This window comes from Leptodactylus fuscus, chromosome 5 (assembly GCF_031893055.1).
Source record: "Leptodactylus fuscus isolate aLepFus1 chromosome 5, aLepFus1.hap2, whole genome shotgun sequence".
NCBI lineage: Eukaryota > Metazoa > Chordata > Amphibia > Anura > Leptodactylidae > Leptodactylus > Leptodactylus fuscus.
In genome coordinates, this window is record NC_134269.1 from 219,364,880 (window position 1) to 219,383,637 (window position 18,758).

General features: G+C 45.0%; 1 protein-coding gene across 1 annotated transcript; it reads right to left on the reverse strand.

The window, feature by feature from the left end:
• Positions 1-4,182: 4,182 nt before the first annotated feature.
• Positions 4,183-10,832, reverse strand: MRPS35 (mitochondrial ribosomal protein S35). Its single transcript, XM_075275440.1, has 8 exons — positions 10,718-10,832; positions 9,662-9,711; positions 8,595-8,762; positions 8,388-8,448; positions 6,290-6,429; positions 6,107-6,216; positions 5,961-6,030; positions 4,183-4,503 (listed from the first exon to the last, which is right to left on the reverse strand). Exons 1-8 carry the CDS (start codon positions 10,830-10,832, stop codon positions 4,246-4,248), a joined length of 972 nt encoding a protein of 323 aa, XP_075131541.1. The 3' UTR covers positions 4,183-4,245.
• Between the last annotated feature and the right edge of the window lie 7,926 nt (positions 10,833-18,758).

Sequence of the window (18,758 nt, forward strand, 5' to 3'; positions counted from 1 at the left end):
AGAATGATAGCGGGGGGCGACGGCACCGTGACCCCGGGATTATGGCAAACACCTGCAAAGAGTGGCGTGTAAGGGGTCAAATGTGAGGGGACGGTCTCCTGGGGTCGGGGGATTATAAGGGGGAAGAACATACAAGACATTCCCTATGGGCGGGGATCTTCATATGGCGCCATCATAGGCCACAGCGTTGTACACAGATTGAATAAAAGTCTTCTGTATGCTCAAAAAAACCTCTGACTTATCTGTTCCTAGGAAAGCTGGGTGACAACCAATATGGCCACTTAAAGGGATTGTCCATTATTTTGCAGAAGTATGTGCACCCCTTCATGTGTGTGTTGGGCACCTCAGTCCAGAGCCATGGGCACCAGTATATAGACAGACCCCTATAGCTGCCCCCCTTCTGGGATTTGGGCTCATCTGTGACAATTCAGGTCGATTTGGATAACTAGAGAGGATCAATAATAAGATTGGGGCAAGGCCGAGGTCACAGTCGGGGTCAGAAGATTCCTCCATCACATTGCTGTATACTGATCCATCCCTCCGGACCTCGGCGCTCCAGCCATCCTGTCCTATATTGGCGGCTTTCCATCTCTCCAGCTGCCGCCTGGCATTGTGTATACAGTGTCCCGCTCTAGGTGTATTCACACAATGCAGTCACGTACAGGATTCTGCAAATACAACAGGGCCGTGATGTGTGAATACGCCCCTATTGTATGACCTATAGGCAAGTAATCTGTCAGAAGGAAAACCACGCATTAGAAGACAGGGGGCACATACTTATAGTCACCCCTTGGCAGATTTGTTATTCAGAAGTCTGGGAAAGCTGAGTGATCACCCCTGAGCCACGATTGTTGTCTAGAAAGTGACAGAATGATGAACCTACAAGAAACCCTCTCACTGTTCTCCCCGGCAGCCAATCACAGCGCAGCGGTAACAACACAGCAGACACCATCTCCACCTGAAATCAATACCACAGCGTGTACAGAGGGGAGAGGACTGATGAGGGCGCTATACAGGGTCCACAACCCACCTACTGGGGGCCCAATCCTCAACTACATCCCTTGCTGAATATACCGCCACTAGGGGGAGCTCACTACATACAGAGACCATACATACAGGTCCATGTGCAGTGAGCTCCCCCTAGTGGTGACTGTATAATCTGTATGTAGTGAGCTCCTCCTAGTGGTGACTGTATAATCTGTATGTAGTGAGCTCCTCCTAGTGGTGACTGTATAATCTGTACGTAGTGAGCTCCCCCTAGTGGTGACTGTATAATCTGTATGTAGTGAGCTCCTCCTAGTGGTGACTGTATAATCTGTACGTAGTGAGCTCCTCCTAGTGGTGACTGTATAATCTGTACGTAGTGAGCTCCTCCTAGTGGTGACTGTATAATCTGTACGTAGTGAGCTCCCTCTAGTGGTGACTGTATAATCTGTACGTAGTGAGCTCCCCCGAGTGGTGACTGTATAATCTGTATGTAGTGAGCTCCTCCTAGTGGTGACTGTATAATCTGTACGTAGTGAGCTCCCCCTAGTGGTGACTGTATAATCTGTACGTAGTGAGCTCCCCCTAGTGGTGACTGTATAATCTGTACGTAGTGAGCTCCCCCTAGTGGTGACTGTATAATCTGTACGTAGTGAGCTCCTCCTAGTGGTGACTGTATAATCTGTATGTAGTGAGCTCCCCCTAGTGATGACTGTATACTCTGTATGTAGTGAGCTCCCTCTAGTGGTGACTGTATAATCTGTATGTAGTGAGCTCCCTCTAGTGGTGACTGTATAATCTGTATGTAGTGAGCTCCCCCTAGTGGTGACTGTATACTCTGTATGTAGTGAGCTCCTCCTAGTGGTGACTGTATACTCTGTATGTAGTAAGCTCCCTCTAGTGGTGACTGTATAACCTGTATGTAGTGAGCTCCCTCTAGTGGTGACTGTATAATCTGTATGTAATGAGCTCCCTCTAGTGGTGACTGTATAACCTGTATGTAGTGAGCTCCCTCTAGTGGTGACTGTATAATCTGTATGTAGTGAGCTCCTCCTAGTGGTGACTGTATAATCTGTATGTAGTGAGCTCCCTCTAGTGGTGACTGTATAATCTGTATGTAGTGAACTCCCTCTAGTGGTGACTGTATACTCTGTATGTAGTGAGCTCCCTCTAATGGTGACTGTATAACCTGTATGTAGTGAGCTCCCTCTAATGGTGACTGTATAACCTGTATGTAGTGAGCTCCCTCTAGTGGTGACTGTATAATCTGTATGTAGTGAGCTCCTCCTAGTGGTGACTGTATACTCTGTATGTAGTGAGCTCCTCCTAGTGGTGACTGTATAATCTGTATGTAGTGAGCTCCCCCTAGTGGTGACTGTATAATCTGTATGTAGTGAGCTCCCCCTAGTGGTGAATGTATAATCTGTATGTAGTGAGCTCCTCCTAGTGGTGACTGTATACTCTGTATGTAGTGAGCTCCCTCTAGTGGTGACTGTATAATCTGTATGTAGTGAGCTCCCCCTAGTGGTGACTGTATATACTGTATGTAGTGAGCTCCCCCTAGTGGTGACTGTATAATCTGTATGTAGTGAGCTCCCCCTAGTGGTGACTGTATATACTGTATGTAGTGAGCTCCCCCTAGTGGTGACTGTATAATCTGTATGTAGCGAGCTCCTCCTAGTGGTGACTGTATAATCTGCATGTAGCGAGCTCCCCCTAGTGGTGACTGTATAATCTGCATGTAGCGAGCTCCCCCTAGTGGTGACTGTATAATCTGCATGTAGCGAGCTCCCCCTAGTGGTGACTGTATAATCTGCATGTAGCGAGCTCCTCCTAGTGGTGACTGTATAATCTGCATGTAGCGAGCTCCCCCTAGTGGTGACTGTATAATCTGCATGTAGTGAGCTCCTCCTAGTGGTGAATGTATGATCTGCATGTAGCGAGCTCCTCCTAGTGGTGACTGTATACTCTGTATGTAGTGAGCTCCCCCTAGTGGTGACTGTATAATCTGCATGTAGTGAGCTCCCTCTAGTGGTGACTGTATAATCTGCATGTAGTGAGCTCCGCCTAGTGGTGACTGTATAATCTGTATGTAGTGAGCTCCCCCTAGTGGTGACTGTATAATCTGTATGTAGTGAGCTCCTCCTAGTGGTGACTGTATAATCTGTATGTAGTGAGCTCCTCCTAGTGGTGAATGTATGATCTGTATGTAGTGAGCTCCTCCTAGTGGTGACTGTATAATCTGTATGTAGTGAGCTCCTCCTAGTGGTGACTGTATAATCTGTATGTAGTGAGCTCCCCCTAGTGGTGACTGTATAAACTGCATGTAGTGAGCTCCCCCTAGTGGTGACTGTATAATCTGCATGTAGTGAGCTCCTCCTAGTGGTGAATGTATAATCTGTATGTAGTGAGCTCCTCCTAGTGGTGAATGTATGATCTGTATGTAGTGAGCTCCCTCTAGTGGTGACTGTATAATCTATATGTAGTGAGCTCCCCCTAGTGGTGACTGTATAATCTGCATGTAGTGAGCTCTCCCTAGTGGTGACTGTATACTCTGTATGTAGTGAGCTCCTCCTAGTGGTGACTGTATAATCTGTATGTAGTGAGCTCCCCCTAGTGGTGACTGTATAATCTGTATGTAGTGAGCTCCCCCTAGTGGTGACTGTATAACCTGTATGTAGTGAGCTCCCCCTAGTGGTGACTGTATAATCTGTATGTAGTGAGCTCCCCCTAGTGGTGAATGTATAATCTGCATGTAGTGAGCTCTCCCTAGTGGTGACTGTATACTCTGTATGTAGTGAGCTCCTCCTAGTGGTGACTGTATAATCTGTATGTAGTGAGCTCCCCCTAGTGGTGACTGTATAATCTGTATGTAGTGAGCTCCCCCTAGTGGTGACTGTATAACCTGTATGTAGTGAGCTCCCCCTAGTGGTGACTGTATAATCTGTATGTAGTGAGCTCCCCCTAGTGGTGAATGTATAATCTGTATGTAGTGAGCTCCTCCTAGTGGTGACTGTAAAATCTGTATGTAGTGAGCTCCCCCTAGTGGTGACTGTATAATCTGTATGTAGTGAGCTCCCTCTAGTGGTGACTGTATAATCTGTATGTAGTGAGCTCCCCCTAGTGGTGATGATGCAGAGGTAGCAGAGCTGAATCAGCCAATATTGAGAATCAGCGCAGTGTGAACACGGTCACATATAGTAAAGAACTCTGAGCTTTATTCCGTTTCAGTCCATATTGCGGGATAGGTCATGTGACAGGTTAGGCCACACCCAGCAGTTTCTTGACGCTTTCCTTGTAGGAGCTGATGGTTTCCTCGCTCTCGCCCTGGTTTCGCAGGTTCAGCATCGCCTGGCGGTATTCCTGCACGCTGGGTGACTGGAGGATCTGTTCGCTGGAGGCGGAGTCGCGTAGGGACCTGGCGAGCGTGTTCAGGACGTTCTGCTGGGACTTGCTGCCCTCCCAGAGATATTCATCCATGTCGCCCTCCTCCTTTTCGCTCTCCCACGCTTCCGTTTTCTGTCAAGACAAAAACAACATGACATTATGATGAGGAGCTGAAATCTCCCAGCATGCCCTGCGGCTTGGGGGAGGGGTCTGTAATCTGGGAAGTGTCATATTCACACCACGCACTGTCCTGCCCCCCTGTGGTAGAGGATCTCAGCTGTTAGGGGCGGAGCCTGACAAGCTTGCTGACTATTTCCAATGACAACCATCAGAATTCTATATGTAAACTGGTGCAATAGTCACAGCCAAAGCTGCAGGGGAAGATTACAATCACAGTCACCCTGGGCTCATATCAGATCTGTGGATTTCCTGCCTAGTGTGAACACTACATCTCCCACAATGCAGCACAGCAGGGAGTATGCAGGGTCCTAAAGCCCGACAGCAAACCAGACCATTCAATAGCAATAGATCCATGAAACGTCAGGCTGTATTCACACAGGGAAGGTTTTTGTTGCAGTTTTTTGCAACTTTCCAATTACAAATTAAAGAAAGTTCTGAAAATTTCTGGCGATAGCTCCCCCTGCAGGTCAGACGTCAGGACTACACCGCCCCAGAATAAACCCAAAAACACACGGCGGCAATCCTCCTTAAAGGGACAGTCCACCAAATCTGTGGAGCCCAAGCGATTGCCCCCTGTTATCAGCCCGTTCCGGCGGTGGAGACGACCGTGCCACTTATCTGCAGAGACATGGAGAGCGTCGTGCTGATAACAGCGAGTAATAGCTGCCCGTGTAATGGAGACACAACTCGCCCACGGCAGGACACGATGGGGGTTGTAGTGTCACAAGAGACCTTGCACTTACCTGGACAGCTCTTGTAGGGTCAGAGTTGGGGGGAATCGGTTTGGGGGGTGACGGGCGCTCGGGATACCCCCCTGCATCCTGCAACCCAACACAAGCGCTCGCCCCGGATCATGGAAAAATCACAAGTGTCAGAGCGGCTCATAAAATATTCAGAGCAATCAAAGGCGATTCATCCGACGGCCGGCGCTGAATTATTAAAGAGCCACTGAAAGGTAATGAAAGCGCCAGCAGGGTTGTGTACGGGGGACGGCGGCCCGAGATCAGGTGGCGGGCGCGGGGCGGGGGGAGCGCAGGCTCCAGGCTATAGAGTATGTACAGCGTGCAGTACCGCCTGACAGCCTGCAGGGGTCACTGCTGCAACTGCTGTGGTCTGTGATCGTACACACTGATCAGCCACAACATTAAAACCACTAGCGGTAACAATGGCGCCTGCCGGAGCGCCGCACGCCGGGGCTACGCACGCCTATTTGGTTTTTTACTGCCCTGAGCTCCAGAGCTGCGCTCACACTGCTGCAGGCTAATGGAAACAGTCAGCAAGCTGATGTCGGGAACCCCCAAACAGTGTAGCCAAGCTGGTATAATGGAGGAGGGGTCACTGCTGGGAGGATTTAGGCCGATACATTGTAACAAACGGAGGCGATTTTAGGCTGCAGAGCTGTCGCTCACCCAGGCCTCGTGGTAGAGGACGGTCAGCAGGTACATGGCGTAGTCCTGATTCTGCTTCCGGACCGGACACCTGCAATGAGGCAGAACAGGATCAGTCGTGCACCCCGATAACGGCGCCGATTCCAGGGGTGCGGGTTACGTCCTACCTGTCGGTGCGGATGGTCAGGACGTCGTCCTCGGGGTTGTAGCGCGCTCCGACCAGCTTTATCAGCTTCCTCCTGGCGTGAGTGTCCAGGTTCAGATTGGATAGTTTGACCTGAGGGGATGGAGACATGACAGTGACCTGCCGGGGGCCCCCCCAACTATACAGGGACCCCCATAACACCCACCTGTAAGGTCACCGCTCGGGCCTTGGGGTTGCGGAGAGACGGGCCGGCAGACACGTAATCCACAGACTGGAGCTCGATGGGAAAATGCTGGGAGCAGAGGTCATCACTGGTGAGAGCCGCCGGCCATGGGGTGCAGAATTCTGGGGGGCACATAAAATAGATCACCCTATACCCTGAACAGAATGCGAGAATTACAGTGAAGACTGACACCGAGGCCACAGGGTGCAGGATTCTGGGGGATACATAGAATAGACATATAATTTCACACCTATACTTCATATATTTGGGCTGCCTAGATTATGAATAGAATGCCACAATTACAGTGAAGACTGACACCGAGGCCACAGGGTGCAGGATTCTGGGAGATACATAGAATAGACATATAATATCACACCTATACCTCATATATTTGGGCAGCCTAGATTATGAATAGAATGTGAGAATTACAGTAAAGACTGACACCGAGGTCACAGGGTGCAGGATTCTGGGGGATACATAGAATAGACATATAATATCACACCTATACCTCATATGTGGAGCTGCCTAGATCATGAATAGAATGCCAGAACTACAGTGAAGACTGACACCGAGGCTGGCCATATATACAATAGCGGAGATAAGCGGCTACCAGACACTGGGTGACACTGACAGCAGTCTGCGCAGACTATGAAGCCGCGGCGTGGTGGGGGGAGGGGTAACGGCACATTCCTGCCGCTCCGATAACCATCTGTAACGTAAGTCTCCTCCGCCACGAGCCAAATAACATTTTTACATTAATACGACCGGATCAAATCATCGCAATTTTATCCCGAAGTTATTTATATCGGACACCGCAGAGAAATTAATATAAGTTATCAGCAATTCCTGGACCTGACCCCCCCCCGGGGGAGGGGGCGACTAACCAGGCCAAAAACTGCACCCCCCGCCAGCCCTGAGCAACACCTCATAGGTGAAATCTAGATAACAGAGTAACACTCTATTCACATCCAAAGCTTCCAATATAACTGCTTTCTACATAAAATGGCGATAATCGGCCTTATCCTCCAGTCACATCCAAAGCTGCAATTACAACACTGCTGGCTCTGTATGTATAATGCAGATAATGGTCTTCTACTCTGGTCACGTCCAAAGCTGCAATTACAACACTGCTGGCTCTGTATTTATAATGCAGATCATGATCTTCTACTCTAGTCACGTCCAAAGCTGCAATTACAACACTGCTGGATCTGTATTTATAATGCAGATAATGGTCTTCTACTCTAGTCACGTCCAAAGCTGCAATTACAACACTGCTGGATCTGTATTTATAATGCAGATAATGGTCTTCTACTCTAGTCACGTCCAAAGCTGCAATTACAACACTGCAGGTTCTATATTTATAATGCAGATAATGGTCTTCTACTCTAGTCACGTCCAAAGCTCCAATCACAATACTGCCGGTTTCTACAGGATATGCTGATAAATCTCATACTCTAGTCACATCCAAAGATGTCATGACAATAGTACTGATATGCTAAAAACCGTCTTGTACTCCAGTCACATATACAGCTGCGGTGACAATAAGGCTGCTTTCTAAATAAAATGTTAATTGCCTTATGCTCTAGTCACATCCAATGCTGCAATTACACCAGAGCTGGTTTCTATATAATATGATGACTAATGTCAAACACTATTCACATCCAAAGCTGCAGCCACAATACTGTTGGTCGCAGCAGCTACTAGTTCAGTGTTCGGCTCTGCTGCACCGTCTAGTAGCTACACTGGTGTCCAGCAGAACTGTGAATACAGCTTTGGATGTGACTGGAGTATAAGGCAGAGTTTACATGTAGCTCACAGAACAAGCGCCAATGTACCCGAGCTCGTGGTATCTCAGCTAAGACGTCAGGGCGTGACCGCAATCCAACTGGTGTGAACGCAGCTTTGGATGTGACTAGAGTAGAAGGCTAGGTTTCACTCAAGGAGATATATGGAGCAAATAGTTTGCAAGTCTGCACCTTGGGGTGTTTCTTAACACAGTTCAGACTAATTCCAAGTATCCAGAATGGTGAATGCAGCTTTGGATGTGACTGGAGCACCGTGTGTCACGTGCACACCTCACCTCTCAGGACGCTGCAATGTTTCTTGATGGCCGCCGGCGTTAAGTGCAGAAAGTTGGGAATCTGGGAAAAAAAAAAAAAAAGTGCATGCTGGGAGTTGTAGTTTCTGCCGTGAACTGACCAATTACGTTTCTCACAGAGGGCGACACGCTGCAGCTGCTCCCTCCCCCCCCCCCCCCATATTTCCCACAATGCTCAGGGGAATTTACCTTCAGCAGCTCCAAGTTCCCAATCTTATCTGGGGGCGCCGCCTTCTTCTTGGGGTACCCCATCCTCACGGGGAGCGGCACGGCTGACGGCTTGAAGGAGGCGGCTGTGGGGTACACGCTGCTCCACTCCTGATCTGCAGACATCTTTTCTGTGCGAGGAGGCGGAACCTAAAATACATGACAAGCGGTAACCCGGGGATATGGTGCGGTGTATGAGAGGTCACATGACCAGGGGATACGGTGCGGTGTATAAGAGGTCACATGACATGGGGATACAGTGTAGTGTATGAGAGGTCACATGACATGGGGATACAGTGCGGTGTATGAGAGGTCACATGACCAGGGGATACGGTGCGGTGTATGAGAGGTCACATGACATGGGGATACAGTGTAGTGTATGAGAGGTCACATGACCTGGGGATACGGTGCGGTGTATGAGAGGTCACATGACCTGAGGATACGGTGCGGTGTATGAGAGGTCACATGACCTGGGGATACGGTGCGGTGTATGAGAGGTCACATGACCCAGGGATACAGTGCGGTGTATGAGAGGTCACATGACCTGGGGATACAGTGCGGTGTATGAGAGGTCACATGACCCAGGGATACAGTGCGGTGTATGAGAGGTCACATGACCTGGGGATACGGTGCGGTGTATGAGAGGTCACATGACCCAGGGATACAGTGCGATGTATGAGAGGTCACATGACCTGGGGATACGGTGTGGTGTATGAGAGGTCACATGACCTGGAGATACAGTGCGGTGTATGAGAGGTCACATGACCTGGGGATACGGTGTGGTGTATGAGAGGTCACATGACCTGGAGATACAGTGCGGTGTATGAGAGGTCACATGACCTGGGGATATGGTGCGGTGTATGAGAGGTCACATGACCTGGGGATACGGTGCGGTGTATGAGAGGTCACATGACCTGGGGATATGGTGCGGTGTATGAGAGGTCACATGACCCAGGGATACAGTGCGGTGTATGAGAGGTCACATTATCGTAATATACAGCACATCATCATGAAAGGTCGGGGGTGACATTTTGGGCTCCTGCTCTCACCTCTCTCCTCTGGAGATTTCTCTGTCCTGCACGTTTCCTGCGACCGACGGCTGGAAAGAAATCAGAGACACCAGTGAGGACAATCACTCCCATCATCTCCTGTATATACAGACACCAGTGAGGACAATCACCCCCATCATCTCCTGTATATACAGACACCAGTGAGCACAATCACCCCCATCATCTCCTGTATATACAGACACCAGTGAGGACAATCACTCCCATCATCTCCTGTATATACAGACACCAGTGAGCACAATCACCCCCATCATCTCCTGTATATACAGACACCAGTGAGGACAATCACTCCCATCATCTCCTGTATATACAGACACCAGTGAGGACAATCACCCCCATCATCTCCTGTATATACAGACACCAGTGAGGACAATCACTCCCATCATCTCCTGTATATACAGACACCAGTGAGGACAATCACCCCCATCATCTCCTGTATATACAGACACCAGTGAGGACAATCACCCCCATCATCTCCTGTATATACAGACACCAGTGAGGACAATCACTCCCATCATCTCCTGTATATACAGACACCAGTGAGGACAATCACCCCCATCATCTCCTGTATATACAGACACCAGTGAGGACAATCACTCCCATCATCTCCTGTATATACAGACACCAGTGAGGACAATCACTCCCATCATCTCCTGTATATACAGACACCAGTGAGGACAATCACCCCCATCATCTCCTGTATATACAGACACCAGTGAGGACAATCACTCCCATCATCTCCTGTATATACAGACACCAGTGAGGACAATCACTCCCATCATCTCCTGTATATACAGACACCAGTGAGGACAATCACTCCCATCATCTCCTGTATATACAGACACCAGTGAGGACAATCACCCCCATCATCTCCTGTATATACAGACACCAGTGAGGACAATCACTCCCATCATCTCCTGTATTCTGGCTGTCACTGTCATGCTGGGGCTAGTGTCTCCCTGGTGCTGTTCTCTCAGGTGTCTCCGGGCAGGCTGGGCTCAGTAGTTCCCTCCCCGCCTATATATAAGGTCTCCTCACCCGCTCCAGACACCGCCAGCCCCGAGCTGTACCACTGCACCCTGATAGGGGCCACAGCAGAGACCGCGGGGCCCCGAAGGGTCACACACACCCGGCACAGCATAGAGGCCGCCATCTTGTTTCTCTGCTGACGGAGCGCGGTGAGGGACAAACTATGAGAGAAGGCGAAGTGGTGAGAGGAATTGTACTAAGATGATGATAGATAGATAGATAGATAGATAGATAGATAGATAGATAGATAGATAGATAGATAGATAGATAGATAGATAGATAGATAGATAGATAGATGGATGGATGGATGGATGGATGGATGGATGGATGGATGATGGATGGATGGATGGATGGATGGATGGATGGATGGATGATGGATGGATGGATAGTAGATAGATAGATAGATAGATAGATAGATAGATAGATAGATAGGAGATAGATAGATAGATAGATAGATAGATAGATAGATAGGAGATAGATAGATAGATAGATAGATAGATAGATAGATAGGAGATAGATAGATAGATAGATAGATAGGAGATAGATAGATAGATAGATAGATAGATAGATAGATAGATAGGAGATAGATAGATAGGAGATAGATAGATAGATGATAGATAGATAGATAGATAGATAGATAGATAGATAGATAGATAGGAGATAGATAGATAGATAGATAGATAGATGATAGATAGATAGATAGATAGATAGATGATAGATAGATAGATAGATAGATAGATAGATAGATAGATAGATAGATAGGAGATAGATAGATAGATAGATAGATGATAGATAGATAGATAGATAGATAGATAGATGATAGATAGATAGATAGATAGATAGATAGATAGGAGATAGATAGATAGATAGATAGATAGATAGATAGATAGATAGATAGATAGGAGATAGATAGATAGATAGATAGATAGGAGATAGATAGATAGATAGATAGATAGATAGGAGATAGATAGATAGATAGATAGATAGATAGATAGATAGGAGATAGATAGATAGATAGATGATAGATAGATAGATAGATAGATAGATAGATAGATAGATAGATAGATAGGAGATAGATAGATAGATAGATGATAGATAGATAGATAGATAGATAGATAGATAGGAGATAGATAGATAGATAGATAGATAGATAGATAGATAGGAGATAGATAGATAGATAGATAGATAGATAGGAGATAGATAGATAGATAGATAGATAGATAGATAGATGATAGATAGATAGATAGATAGATAGATAGATAGATAGGAGATAGATGATAGATAGATAGATAGATAGATAGATAGATAGATAGATAGGAGATAGATAGATAGATAGATAGATAGATAGGAGATAGATAGATAGATAGATAGATAGGAGATAGATAGATAGATAGATAGATAGATAGGAGATAGATAGATAGATAGATAGATAGATAGATAGATAGATAGATAGATAGATGATAGATAGATAGATAGATAGATAGATAGATAGATAGGAGATAGATAGATAGATAGATAGATAGGAGATAGATAGATAGATAGATAGATAGATAGATAGATAGATAGATAGATAGGAGATAGATAGATAGATAGATAGGAGATAGATAGATAGATAGATAGATAGATAGATAGGAGATAGATAGATAGATAGATAGGAGATAGATAGATAGATAGATAGATAGGAGATAGATAGATAGATAGATAGATAGATAGATAGATAGATAGATAGATAGGAGATAGATAGATAGATAGATAGATAGATAGATAGATAGATAGGAGATAGATAGATAGATGATAGATAGATAGATAGATAGATAGGAGATAGATAGATAGATAGATAGATAGGAGATAGATAGATAGATAGATAGATAGATAGATAGATAGGAGATAGATAGATAGATAGATAGATAGATAGATAGATAGATAGGAGATAGATAGATAGATAGATAGATGATAGATAGATAGATGATAGATAATACTGCGTATATACAGTATACTGCACGACTGTAGAAGATGACAGTGACAACCACAGTGCCAGTTGTGTAACTAGAAATGGTGGGACCCCAAGTATGATGCCCCATTGTGGTTCACTCCTCAGAGATCTCTTCATTGTTAGACCAGACCACCTGATCCAGGCCGCCGTTGCGATATATAATGGCGTTGGCCTGGACCACATAACGTCTGTGACATCACCAAACAGACCCGAAGCCTTCTGGAGCACAGGAGAGGTAAGTAGCAGAGTATTATGTTCCCTCCCCTCTCCTGGACTACCATTAGTTATATTGCGGGGTCTGACAATGATATGATATCAGTGTTTTTTGGGGTTTTTTTGGGTTTTTTTAAGGAAGGAAGAGAGAAAGAAAGAAGAGAGAGGGGAGAAGGAAGGGAGAGAGGAGAAGAAAGGAAGGAAGGAGGGAAGAAAGAAAGAAAGAAAGAAAGAAAGAATGATATCAGTGTTTGTGGGGTTTGCAGCCTTATTTATTGATCTCTGTTCCTGATCACAGCCGCCTCTAAGGAAGGAGAAGCGCAGGACGCCGTGACCAGGAGCCGTGAGTAAATGGGGCCCATTATATGCTGAGGTTACTCCAGAAGTAATGGCCTATTTAATAAAACACTGAGCCCCCCTAATGTCCTGGGCCCTGTGGCTGCCGCTACCACTGCTACCCCTGTAGTTACACCCTGAACAGCGCCCCCATAATAACACTGACAACCGCAGCGCCCCCATAATAACACCGACTACCAGAGAGCTTCACACATCAGACATTATGGTCTATCAGACTGATACATATTGATTATTGCCCCTCAGTATGGGGGAGGGGGGGGGGTTATTTTAGCCCTGGTCTGATGTCTTTCCGGGATTATCCAGCGAGGAGGTCACTGACACATCCAACATCAGAGGGTAGAAGTCATCATTGTATTATATCAATAACCCCCCAGGAGAGGGCGACGTGAACCCCGAATGTCACAAGGCTGCACATAAGCTGCACTACTCCCTACTGCCTGCAGGGGTCACTGTGGAGGTTTCTTATACTACAGGCCCTGTATCCTAGAAGACGCTCCCCAGTATACAAGCAGATTAGATACACTGCTCAGTATACAGTATCACACAGGATAGGATTAGATACAGCTCAGTATACAGTATCACACAGGATAGGATTAGATACACGGCTCAGTATACAGTATCACACAGGATAGGATTAGATACACGGCTCAGTATACAGTATCACACAGGATAGGATTAGATACAGCTCAGTATACAGTATCACACAGGATAGGATTAGATACACAGCTCAGTATACAGTATCACACAGGATAGGATTAGATACACAGCTCAGTATACAGTATCACACAGGATAGGATTAGATACACCGCTCAGTATACAGTATCACACAGGATAGGATTAGATACACGGCTCAGTATACAGTATCACACAGGATAGGATTAGATACACCGCTCAGTATACAGTATCACACAGGATAGGATTAGATACACAGCTCAGTATACAGTATCACACAGGATAGGATTAGATACAGCTCAGTATACAGTATCACACAGGATAGGATTAGATACACCGCTCAGTATACAATATCACACAGGATAGGATTAGATACACCGCTCAGTATACAGTATCACACAGGATAGGATTAGATACAGCTCAGTATACAGTATCACACAGGATAGGATTAGATACACAGCTCAGTATACAGTATCACACAGGATAGGATTAGATACACAGCTCAGTATACAGTATCACACAGGATAGGATTAGATACACCACTCAGTATACAGTATCACACAGGATAGGATTAGATACACGGCTCAGTATACAGTATCACACAGGATAGGATTAGATACACGGCTCAGTATACAGTATCACACAGGATAGGATTAGATACACCGCTCAGTATACAGTATCACACAGGATAGGATTAGATACACAGCTCAGTATACAGTATCACACAGGATAGGATTAGATACAGCTCAGTATACAGTATCACACAGGATAGGATTAGATACACCGCTCAGTATACAATATCACACAGGATAGGATTAGATACACCGCTCAGTATACAGTATCACACAGGATAGGATTAGATACACCGCTCAGTATACAGTATCACACAGGATAGGATTAGATACACCGCTCAGTATACAGTATCACACAGGATAGGATTAGATACACAGCTCAGTATACAGTATCACACAGGATAGGATTAGATACAGCTCAGTATACAGTATCACACAGGATAGGATTAGATACACAGCTCAGTATACAGTATCACACAGGATAGGATTAGATACACAGCTCAGTATACAGTATCACACAGGATAGGATTAGATACACAGCTCAGTATACAGTATCACACAGGATAGGATTAGATACACAGCTCAGTATACAGTATCACACAGGATAGGATTAGATACAGCTCAGTATACAGTATCACACAGGATAGGATTAGATACACGGCTCAGTATACAGTATCACACAGGATAGGATTAGATACACAGCTCAGTATACAGTATCACACAGGATAGGATTAGATACAGCTCAGTATACAGTATCACACAGGATAGGATTAGATACAGCTCAGTAGACAGTATCACACAGGATAGGATTAGATACACAGCTCAGTATACGGTATCACACAGGATAGGATTAGATACACAGCTCAGTATACAGTATCACACAGGAGAGGATTAGATACACAGCTCAGTATACAGTATCACACAGGATAGGATTAGATACAGCTCAGTATACAGTATCACACAGGATAGGATTAGATACAGCTCAGTAGACAGTATCACACAGGATAGGATTAGATACAGCTCAGCAGACAGTATCACACAGGAGAGGATTAGATACACAACTCAGTATACAGTATCACACAGGATAGGATTAGATACACAGCTCAGTATACAGTATCACACAGGATAGGATTAGATACACAGCTCTGTATACAGTATCACACAGGATAGGATTAGATACACAGCTCAGTATACAGTATCACACAGGATAGGATTAGATACACAGCTCAGTATACAGTATCACACAGGATAGGATTAGATACACGGCTCAGTATACAGTATCACACAGGATAGGATTAGATACACCGCTCAGTATACAGTATCACACAGGATAGGATTAGATACACAGCTCAGTATACAGTATCACACAGGATAGGATTAGATACAGCTCAGTATACAGTATCACACAGGATAGGATTAGATACACCGCTCAGTATACAGTATCACACAGGATAGGATTAGATACACCGCTCAGTATACAGTATCACACAGGATAGGATTAGATACACCGCTCAGTATACAGTATCACACGGGATAGGATTAGATACACAGCTCAGTATACAGTATCACACAGGATAGGATTAGATACACGGCTCAGTATACAGTATCACACAGGATAGGATTAGATACACCGCTCAGTATACAGTATCACACAGGATAGGATTAGATACACCGCTCAGTATACAGTATCACACAGGATAGGATTAGATACACCGCTCAGTATACAGTATCACACAGGATAGGATTAGATACACCGCTCAGTATACAGTATCACACAGGATAGGATTAGATACACGGCTCAGTATACAGTATCACACAGGATAGGATTAGATACACAGCTCAGTATACAGTATCACACAGGATAGGATTAGATACAGCTCAGTATACAGTATCACACAGGATAGGATTAGATACACAGCTCAGTATACAGTATCACACAGGATAGGATTAGATACAGCTCAGTATACAGTATCACACAGGATAGGATTAGATACAGCTCAGTAGACAGTATCACACAGGATAGGATTAGATACAGCTCAGCAGACAGTATCACACAGGAGAGGATTAGATACACAACTCAGTATACAGTATCACACAGGATAGGATTAGATACACAGCTCAGTATACAGTATCACACAGGATAGGATTAGATACACAGCTCTGTATACAGTATCACACAGGATAGGATTAGATACACAGCTCAGTATACAGTATCACACAGGATAGGATTAGATACACAGCTCAGTATACAGTATCACACAGGATAGGATTAGATACACCGCTCAGTATACAGTATCACACAGGATAGGATTAGATACACGGCTCAGTATACAGTATCACACAGGATAGGATTAGATACACCGCTCAGTATACAGTATCACACAGGATAGGATTAGATACACAGCTCAGTATACAGTATCACACAGGATAGGATTAGATACAGCTCAGTATACAGTATCACACAGGATAGGATTAGATACACCGCTCAGTATACAGTATCACACAGGATAGGATTAGATACACCGCTCAGTATACAGTATCACACAGGATAGGATTAGATACACCGCTCAGTATACAGTATCACACGGGATAGGATTAGATACACAGCTCAGTATACAGTATCACACAGGATAGGATTAGATACACGGCTCAGTATACAGTATCACACAGGATAGGATTAGATACACCGCTCAGTATACAGTATCACACAGGATAGGATTAGATACACCGCTCAGTATACAGTATCACACAGGATAGGATTAGATACACCGCTCAGTATACAGTATCACACAGGATAGGATTAGATACACCGCTCAGTATACAGTATCACACAGGATAGGATTAGATACACGGCTCAGTATACAGTATCACACAGGATAGGATTAGATACACAGCTCAGTATACAGTATCACACAGGATAGGATTAGATACAGCTCAGTATACAGTATCACACAGGATAGGATTAGATACACAGCTCAGTATACAGTATCACACAGGATAGGATTAGATACACAGCTCAGTATACAGTATCACACAGGATAGGATTAGATACACAGCTCAGTATACAGTATCACACAGGATAGGATTAGATACACAGCTCAGTATACAGTATCACACAGGATAGGATTAGATACAGCTCAGTATACAGTATCACACAGGATAGGATTAGATACACGGCTCAGTATACAGTATCACACAGGATAGGATTAGATACACAGCTCAGTATACAGTATCACACAGGATAGGATTAGATACACAGCTCAGTATACAGTATCACACAGGTTAGGATTAGATACACCGCTCAGTATACAGTATCACACAGGATAGGATTAGATACACGGCTCAGTATACAGTATCACACAGGATAGGATTAGATACACCGCTCAGTATACAGTATCACACAGGATAGGATTAGATACACAGCTCAGTATACAGTATCACACAGGATAGGATTAGATACAGCTCAGTATACAGTATCACACAGGATAGGATTAGATACACCGCTCAGTATACAGTATCACACAGGATAGGATTAGATACACCGCTCAGTATACAGTATCACACAGGATAGGATTAGATACACCGCTCAGTATACAGTATCACACGGGATAGGATTAGATACACAGCTCAGTATACAGTATCACACAGGATAGGATTAGATACACGGCTCAGTATACAGTATCACACAGGATAGGATTAGATACACCGCTCAGTATACAGTATCACACAGGATAGGATTAGATACACCGCTCAGTATACAGTATCACACAGGATAGGATTAGATACACCGCTCAGTATACAGTATCACACAGGATAGGATTAGATACACCGCTCAGTATACAGTATCACACAGGATAGGATTAGATACACGGCTCAGTATACAGTATCACACAGGATAGGATTAGATACACAGCTCAGTATACAGTATCACACAGGATAGGATTAGATACAGCTCAGTATACAGTATCACACAGGATAGGATTAGATACACAGCTCAGTATACAGTATCACACAGGATAGGATTAGATACAGCTCAGTATACAGTATCACACAGGATAGGATTAGATACAGCTCAGTAGACAGTATCACACAGGATAGGATTAGATACAGCTCAGCAGACAGTATCACACAGGAGAGGATTAGATACACAACTCAGTATACAGTATCACACAGGATAGGATTAGATACACAGCTCAGTATACAGTATCACACAGGATAGGATTAGATACACAGCTCTGTATAC